Source organism: Choristoneura fumiferana, chromosome 2 (assembly GCF_025370935.1).
Source record: "Choristoneura fumiferana chromosome 2, NRCan_CFum_1, whole genome shotgun sequence".
Classification (NCBI taxonomy): domain Eukaryota; kingdom Metazoa; phylum Arthropoda; class Insecta; order Lepidoptera; family Tortricidae; genus Choristoneura; species Choristoneura fumiferana.
The window spans coordinates 3,395,855-3,405,437 of record NC_133473.1 but is presented as its reverse complement, the minus strand read 5'-3'; the positions used below and the strand labels follow the sequence as shown (position 1 = coordinate 3,405,437).

Sequence of the window (9,583 nt, the reverse complement as noted above, 5' to 3'; positions counted from 1 at the left end):
AGGTACGTACAAATTTACGCATAATTAAACAGGAACTGAATTAACAATTTAATTGTAAATTTTAACCGCAAACAACGCCGTTAACTCGTCCATCACCGTTGAGCCATGAAACTGAACCTGTCAAGTATTTAGAATGCTTAAAATTAAACGATTTACTTTAATGGCCTCTTTCAAGAGATTAATGACCAATACAGATTAGATAAATTCTTAAGGCTAGAAACCTTAACGAGAAACCACCCACCGGTTTAGATTTTAGAGGGGGGGGGGACGCTCGATTTTAATGAAAATTTGCACTTTAAAGTTGAATATTTCGCAAAAAAATTACTGAGTCGAAAAATTTTCTTCGCAATCCCCTAATGGTTTTAAAAGACCTATCCAACGATACCCCACACTATAGGGTTGGATGAGAAAAAAAAAATCACCCCCACTTTACGTCTATGGGATATCGTCTTTTTATTGTACAATCTTGTCGGCATAGTTTACATATATATCCGTGCAAAATTACAGCTTTCTAGCACTAGCTTTGCACATAAAATATCTCTATGCCAAAAATCACGTCGATCAGTCGCTCCATTTCGACGTGAAAGACAGACAAACATACCAACACAGAAACACACACACTAGTATGTATAACATTAGTATGGATTTATTTATTATTTTGTATTTACGAGTATTATTTTCGTTTTACCAATGAAACTCTTTTGGCCCCTTTTATTCTTTTCTTTAGTATACACAAATAATATACTTACCTTATAGGGCGGAAAAAAATCATGGACCCTGTAGAGAAAATCTCTTTCTAGGATTACTACTGTGTAGTTATGTTTGCTTTACGTAATATGAGCTAACTATCGGATAAAAGGCAGTTTTTTCCTCCAGGGTCCATAGTTTTTTCCACACCTTTCCAATATATTAATCAAGCAGATCAATATGTGAAATTAATTAACCTCATCTGGTGAAGCTTAGCGTGTTTCACGCATTGGTGTGTATACAGGACAGACACTGACATGCTTTGTTTATCCCTGTCTCAAGAATGTCATTTCGGAGTCAGATCATTAATCTGGCTCACTAGGCTTTTGTTACAGTTAGTTATACTTAGTGAAAAAATTCTCATTGTCGTAAAGTTTGTGTTTATGCTGGAATTATTTTTAATTTATATAAAACTAAAAAATTGAAATTATAATAGTAATGCGTGAATAATAAAAGGTACATAGTAAGTAAACAAATTGTTTCCACTGTTGCTATTTCGTTTATGAAATCACACGATAAAACAATCATTGGGGAAAACTCCATCAGCTACCGTACTTACCTTGAACATTGTGTATTATTTACCTAACAATACGTACCTATTCGTAATGCAAAATTGAGTAAACATGCTCGTTCAGGCTTATTCTTTACACGCTGTGATATGACATGTCACACAGTTCCCTCTTTTGTACGCTTAACCGACGCAAATCACATAAAGTCTACTGAAGGTTTGATTATAATGACAATGGGACACAACATCATTACTATATAACAGCCACAACTGCGTAAATAAATCATTCACAATCAAGACATTTCAGCGTCAAAGTAACTAGGTACCTACTGCAAACTACACAGCTCCAAAAGGGCGGAAATAATTTATATTTTTTTTGTCACTGTAGTTCTTTGGTACAAGGCTAGTGTATATGCAGAGGAATTAATACAAGCCCCAAAATTGCACCATGTACATTTTCTATACAAGTAATCTTAACCATCCTGATGAAATACCTAAATATGAGGAGCATCAAATCTTGACAACTAGTACAGATGGAGTTACTATCACAAAATCAGCAAACAATCCCGTCATTAACGGTACAGATCTTCAGCCTGATTTCCGCGATCCCAAAGTTTGGAAACACGAAGACACGTTCTCGGTAACTGTTTCAACAACAATACCTTAGGTCGTGTCCTACTTTTCTCTTCCAGTGACATGATCATGATCATGGCGAGTCAAACGGAACTTTGGGCTACATGTGGGAGTACCCTTACTTCTTTGAGCTCGATGGAAAATTTGTGCTGCTATTCTCACCTCAAGGTGTCGCAGCCGAAGGTCATGATTTTTACGCTACTCAGACTCTATCCTAGATGAACAAGTTCGCCGAATAGTATGATGCAGAGAAACGCCAACCTGCGAAGAAAGTCAATTGTCTATGTAGAGTTCCCAATTCGCACTGAGCCCACGTGGGGACTATGCCCCAAGCCTTCTCATTCCCCTGTAGTGGGATCTATATAGGCCATGATGATGATGATGACTCATATTAGCACCTTACGACACATTGTTAAGTATGTATGCAGAAGGAAAATGGCATGGCTTCACAATATCACGGAACGAACTGACATTAAACCCGTGGTTAAGAAGTTACTACTAACCTTTGGTAATGGATAGACACTGAAAAAAAGACAATAACACACACTCTTCACACTATTTTTACAATTCATTCTAGACTTTACACTCGGCTTTGCACGCGTAATCCCTTAGATTCGGCAGTTGAATTACAATTCCGGGTTTTTACTGAATTCTCCTGAGGTTTTTCCAAAAATTTCATGTCCCTTGTCCCTAACTAGTTGAAATTTTGGGATTTCATCCCGATCGCGTAGAAATATCAAAACAAAATGTTATGAATAAAACGTTCAGCTACCTACCAACGTAAGATAGTTCATCCAAAACCGCCCAGCCATTCTAGCTTGAAGAGGTATACTTAACAAAAAAAAATGCTCGACGAAACCTAAGATTTTTTTAAGCAAATAGGATTTTGAATCGCTGTATCTACAGGATTCGAACCCGCACAAGTACTTGTGGCTAGAAATTTTTTTGAACATGTTTCTATCAATTAAATATTGTTTTAAATTGGTTCGGTTCCATAAATAAGTCCATACATAGAAACAAAGGCGTCAACATTGTTTAGCTCTTTTATTATATAAAGTATGGATTACGTACCTATTCAAATGACATATTTGCACTCTGCCTCAGTTCAGATTACTTCGGAGAATATCTATACATAAACAATAATCACGATATCTCTTTAGAACGGTAAGCCGAAACAAATCGCTTTAAAACTAGATTCTGAAAAGATTTGAATCTAATGAGGCACGACTTAACTACTATATAATCGTTATTACCGCGGAAATTAATCACTCATCAGCCCGGCGCAGAGTTGCTGCGCCACGCTAAAATGGCAGGACCAATTTTTAAGATTTGTATGATTATACTTATTTGTTACAAAGATGCATTGGCCGATGGACCGCAACCAGGAAGACATAACCAACATGGACGCGATGAAACAAGTTTGGTCCTAGATCGGTACTACCCACGTTACCATCTCGCACCACCGTACGGGTGGATGAACGACCCTAACGGCTTCTGCTTCTTCAACAATGAATACCACCTCTTCTATCAGTACAACCCCAATAGCAGCCTAGCACCTGGCACAGCACATTGGGGACATGCCAAGAGCACTGACTTGTATCACTGGGAACAACTCCCAATAGCTCTGTACCCTGACCAATGGTACGATAAAAACGGAGTCTTCTCAGGCAGTGCATTGGTAGAAAATGCCACAATGTACATTTTCTACACCAGTAATCTTAACCACCCTGATGAAACACCTGCATTTGAAGAGCATCAGATTCTGGCGACCAGTACGGATGGAGTCAATGTTGTGAGATCAGAAAATAATCCAATAATTAACGGCTCCGATCGGCAACCAAATTTCCGTGATCCAAAAGTTTGGAAACACGAAGATACATACTACATGGTTTTGGGTAATTCATTCGTCAGTAACGATATAACCTTGGGTCGTGCCCTTCTTTACTCTTCCGCAGATATGACTTCTTGGACAGAAGTAGCAATTCTTGGTGAATCAAATGGCACAATGGGATATATGTGGGAGTGTCCTGACTTCTTTGAGCTCGATGGTAAATTTGTGCTTCTTTTCTCGCCTCAGGGAGTTGATGCTCAAGGCGATAGTTACAAAAATTTATATCAAACTGGTTACATCGTCGGTGATTTTGACTATTCTACGCTTAAGTTTACCCCTACATCTGAATTTAAAGAGCTTGACCACGGTCATGATTTTTACGCAACCCAGACTATACTGGATCCGCAAGGACGCCGAATCGTGATTGGGTGGTTTGATATGTGGGACCAGAACTACCCGGAGGGTAACGATGGTTTCACTGGGTTAATGACTATTGCTAGAGAATTAAAACTGACATCAAATGGTCTTCTTCAGCAGCCTTTGGAGGAAACTGCTAGAGCTAGAGGTCGTATCCAACATACAGGCAGAGATGCCCATGGAAGAGAATACACGCTTAAAGACAAAGCGGGAGAAGTTAACGTCCTAGCAGAGAAATCGAATGATCTCAAACTGTATATTGAATCGGAGTCTGCTAAAGTGTCTATTACTTACGATGCTGCCAATGGACAAGTGATACTTGATCGCGGTGGTACGGATGGTGTTCGACGTACTGAATGGAAACCGGAAGTCACTTTGAAATGGCAAATCTTCATCGACGCAAGCTCGATCGAACTGTTCTGTGGAGAAGGTGAGGTGACATTCTCCAGTCGGTTCTTTCCTGATGGTCCAGTAAGAGTCCGTTTGGCGCAATCTTCCAGGGTCTCTCACATAAGTGTGAATGATATGAAACGCACTGTATCTCATGGCAGCAACCAAAAATGGCACGTTGGAATTACTTTTGGTTCCGGATAAAAGTCATCAGTCGTACATCCAGTACGTGCATATCATTATTTAATAATATTTTTATGAAATAATCCTTTGTAGTTGTAGAGTTGTAGAAAATAAAAGAACTGTAGTTGTAGAAAGGCAATACTAATACTGGGTATCTATGAAATTCTATTAAATATTTTTTCTTTATAAAGTTTATTTAAATACATTATACGGCATTACAGTGTTAACCAATAGCAAGGTTCGTGTACATGTACACCAACTTTGACACAGACGTCACGTAAACAGTTAAAAGTAACAAGCAACCTATTGAGAATCAATTTGTAACGGCGCCACGCTACTGCTGTAGATGAATAAAACAATAATAACGGATTCCGCCAGAAAAATTAACTTTGGGTAACCTTGGGATCCTACTTATCCTACTATAATATTATAAATGCGAAAGACAGTGTGAGTGAGTGAGTGAGTATGTTTGTTACTCCTTCACGCTGAAACGGCTGGACGGATTTGGATGAAATTTTGTACAAAGATAAATGAATATCTGGAATAAAACATAGGCCACTTTTATTCCGATATTCCCACGTGATAGGGATACAATCTCTAAACGACGACCGCTGGCTTTAGAGTCATGAGATTTGACATGATTGTTTTTAATGTAACGTCAATGAAAACCCCGATTTACTTTTCGGGAATTCCCACGGGAATTAAATTGTTAGCCCTTAATTTGGCAGTTTATGCCACAATGAACATGATTCAACACTATCTTTTGGTATTTTTTTTAGATGTTGTATTTTTCGGACTGGTAACGACGAGGTTTGAATCATGTTTTTTTTTTTAATTTTGACCAATTAAGGATTAAAAATCCCGAAATTTCAATACGACTGCTGGATCTAATGATTAACGTGTGCGAAGCCACGGGCAAACACTAGTAGTTCAATATTTTTTGTATTGTGTCGTTTGGAGTTTACCCCTTTTGTTATGTTGTTGCATATTGCTTTTCAAATATTTCCCAGAGCATAAGATTTATGCAAAGAGTACAAAGGTTACTTAGGACGTTAGACCCATCTCAACGTGGCAATCCCAAGGAGGAGGGAATCAGGGTCAGCGAAAACCGCCCACTGATGGTATTGTCCATCTTTATTCTTTTGAAGCAAAATTATTTATATTTTGCTTGAGTTCAGGGTAAAAAAACGGCCAAGAGCGTGTCGGGCACGCCCAAGATAGGGTTCCGTAGCCATTACGAAAAAATCAAGTAATATTTTTCTAAGGTACAGAATCTTCTAAGTTTAGGTATATTTTATACCTTATGCTGCTATTTACTCTTAAACTACTAATAATTCTTAAAATTAAATATTGAAAAAATAAATAAGTTGACGTTAAGTGGAGAATTTTTTATTCTGAACCCATATTTACTCGTACAGGGTATCGTTGAATAGGTCTTTTAAAAACGTTCTAAGTTTGCTAATTTTTTGTGTTTATTAATTTCAGTTTGATATACATATTTCCATGTAGACAGACAGGCAACAAAGTGACCCTTTGGATTAAATTTACCTTTTGAGACATGTATTTCTAAAAATACGGGCGGGCGGATCAATTTGACAGGGTACTCTCGAATAATGAGCCTAGGACAAATTCCAATCTCAAAGTGATCCTACATTATTGAGGCTCGAAAGGGGTAAGGCAATATTCTGAAGGCAAATTTTCAAAGTAAACCCCTACTCTCCGAATAATACGTTAGTTGCGTATAAGCTTTTTATTAAAATCATGATCAAATTTACCAGACGCACCAACGAATCGCATCAGTATCTATACTGCGCTATAGCATAGTAAGAGAGCGCGATTATGAGAGAGTAAGTTCAATACAAACAAAATTACATCGCGCGACTTTAATGCGTGCGCACACACTGATAATTTAAGGAGGATTAAGTTTTCTGTAGTCAAGGCTGCGCTGCCAGCGGTGCCGTACGTTATGATTTTAGCTCGTTCGTCTTGCGCTTGCTTCGCGAGATGATCATCTTTTACTTTCGCGTACTCGTACTTACGTATTTTTTGCATTGGGTATAGTTGTAAATTAGTACTATATAAGTGTAGTGTAATAGTTTTGTGCAAAGACACAATACATGAATAAATAATAGATACCTACCTACCTATAAACAATATAATTATAGTATTATGTGTAGGTAAATATGAGTAGTATGTACACTTTTACCCGCGGCTTCGCTGAGCTCACCATGCAAGAAAGCTTGCAAGTGAGCGTGTAAGCAAGCATGTTTTTATGCAAGAAATAGTGCAAGCAAGCATGCGAGCAAGTATGCAAACAAGCATGTAGACAAGCATGCAAGCAAGCATGCAACCAAGCGTGGAAGCAATCATGTAAGCATGCATTCAAGGCTGCATTCAAGCATGCATGCAAGCAAGCCATGCAAGCAAGCGTGTAAGGAAGCATGTGATTATGCAGGAAATGGTGCATGCAAGCAAGCAAGAAACCAAGCACGCATGCCAGCAAGCATGCAAGCAAGCAACCTTGAAAGTGAGCATGTAAATTTGCAATCAAGCATACAGACAAGCATGCAAGCAAGCATGATTTTTAACACATTATTTAACAAACGTTTGTGTAATGTGCATTCATAGTTCTATGTAGACTAGAGTCAGCTCAGCGGTTAGATAGAATACAAAACAAACTGTTGGTCATCCCTTGGGAACGGCATTTTTTTTCAGGATAAAAAATATCCTATTATTTATTCTGGACTTCTAATATGACGTATGCAAAATTTCATAAGAATCGGTGCAGCAGTTACGGCGTGAAAGCGTAAGAAACAAACAAACTCACTTTCCCCTTAATAATAGTATATGTAAGAAAGGAAGGATATTTTTTGATTTAGTATAATAATAATAATATAGCGGCATAGAACCTTGTTTGTCTAGTCACAGACATAAGACAATTTTAAGTTAACTTGCGTACTAAAATAATTTCCCGGTAGGTAATAAATTCGACAACCCTTAGCGGCCGCGCCGGAGTACCTAGGCAGTTAAGTCTCCTAAAGGGTCAGACAGTCTTTACATACTTCTATTTTAGTATGACTATAGCTACTATGCGTAGTCATACATGTCCTGGAATCAACCATCCACGTATTTGTCTAGACGATTGAATCTGCTTTAGCGTCACCCACACTACAGGTATTTATACGTTACACGTGTTTCAAGCTTTACATTTAAAGCAGGCCAGTTTCATCACGACTCATAAGGCGGTTATTCGTGGTTGCAAGATTTGGACATTAAAGTTGAAGGAAGAAAATAAAGCTAGGTGGCGGAGAGGACTATTTTCCAAAATTTTTGGAACCGGTCTTGGTAAACTAGGTGCAAAGCAGACTTATTTTTTATTTTTAAAACAGTCGAGTTTTATTTTATTTTATTTGAAAGCGTCACTTCGTGCAATACGGGATAAAAGATAAAAGTGAATGTCCACTTTCGTCTACGAGACTCTAATTTAATTTCTTAAATCGCAGCCAAAAAAGTGGCCTTTAATTTATCGTCACAAAAAAACTTTATTTTAAAGGAAGACAAAAGCTTTTATTAAGACATTATTGTCCTGCTAATTTAATTCTACTCGTATTTACCGACCCAATTCATTCTAATTTCCAACGGTATCTTTTTGATTTGTTGTTAACAGTATTTGGAGTATTATTTTTGTAAAAAAATCTTTAACGATCTAAATAATATTCGCTTCATTATTAGCTGATAGCAATGTGCTGTAGGTTGATTCAAGGAAAAGCATCTGCAAGTCAAAATATTTCAACTGCGGCACTAGTATTAACAGTAATTTGCTAGGTTTACATGGGCTTAGTACTTGTCATTAGTGTAAGTGATTAAAGACTTGTCTGCAGTGACAAGCAGCAGTCTACACATTGGTGTTAGAGAATGGTATTAGTATAATGTCTTAAACTTTCGTGATTTTTACTCATAGTTTCGGCAACATTTATCTCGAATAAATGCTTTTTAACTCGTTTTTGTAGTTATTTAATTTTAACAAATAATTGTTAAGTAATAAATTCATTACATTATATTACCAATGAAACCTTCATTTGACATTGGTGTAAATTGCGTGACCGGTCCAAGTCGTACTTTATTCTGTGTGGTTAGAACTATTCACAATTTACGCGTGGATCATACTACGGAGTTTGATTTGGATCGGCAATCTGACATCTTGCACTGACAGTGCCGGTAAAGTGTCATTACTGTAAATTGACATTCTTGACACTAATTGACCTATTCCCAAACTAAGCAAAGCTTGTACTATGGATACTAGGCAACGGATAAACATACTTATAATAGATAAATACATAAATACATAACCATCCAAGACCCGAGAACAAACATTCGTATTATTCATACAAATATCTGCCCCGGCCGAGAATCGAAACCGGAACCTCAAGCTTCGTAGTCAGGTTCTCTAACAACTTGGCCATCCGGTCATATCCGACCCCACCGCCACGCAATTACCGCCGCCAACTCGTTTTAGAAAAATGTTTTAGGTCATTTTCACTTGACATGAACGTTCACACCACCCGACAAGTGACAATTATAAGTAGATTTTTAGAAGAGGGTAGGCTTGGTTGTACATTGTTTTACAGACAACATTTTAATAGAATTTCGTTTAACAGAAATTTTTCATCATAATTATCGTTTCATAGAATAATCAATACGCAAAAGCCCAGCTTACTTCGAAGAAATTTTAATCATTGATTTTTGTTACAAATATACATTTTTGTTTAGATATTCATATGAAAGAATATGAAATCAAATATTCATTATTCTCATATTATTTAGTTATTATAAAACTTATTACCAAGAAAAACATGCAATTCGTCTTCTGATGT

The 9,583-nt window shown here is 37.2% G+C and overlaps 1 protein-coding gene across 1 annotated transcript; it reads left to right on the top strand.

The window, feature by feature from the left end:
• Positions 1–3,185: 3,185 nt before the first annotated feature.
• On the top strand, positions 3,186–4,854 carry LOC141445446 (sucrose-6-phosphate hydrolase-like). Its single transcript, XM_074111291.1, has one exon. The coding sequence runs from the start codon at positions 3,195–3,197 to the stop codon at positions 4,728–4,730; it is 1,536 nt and encodes a 511-aa protein (XP_073967392.1). The 5' UTR covers positions 3,186–3,194; the 3' UTR covers positions 4,731–4,854.
• The last annotated feature ends 4,729 nt before the right edge of the window (positions 4,855–9,583 follow it).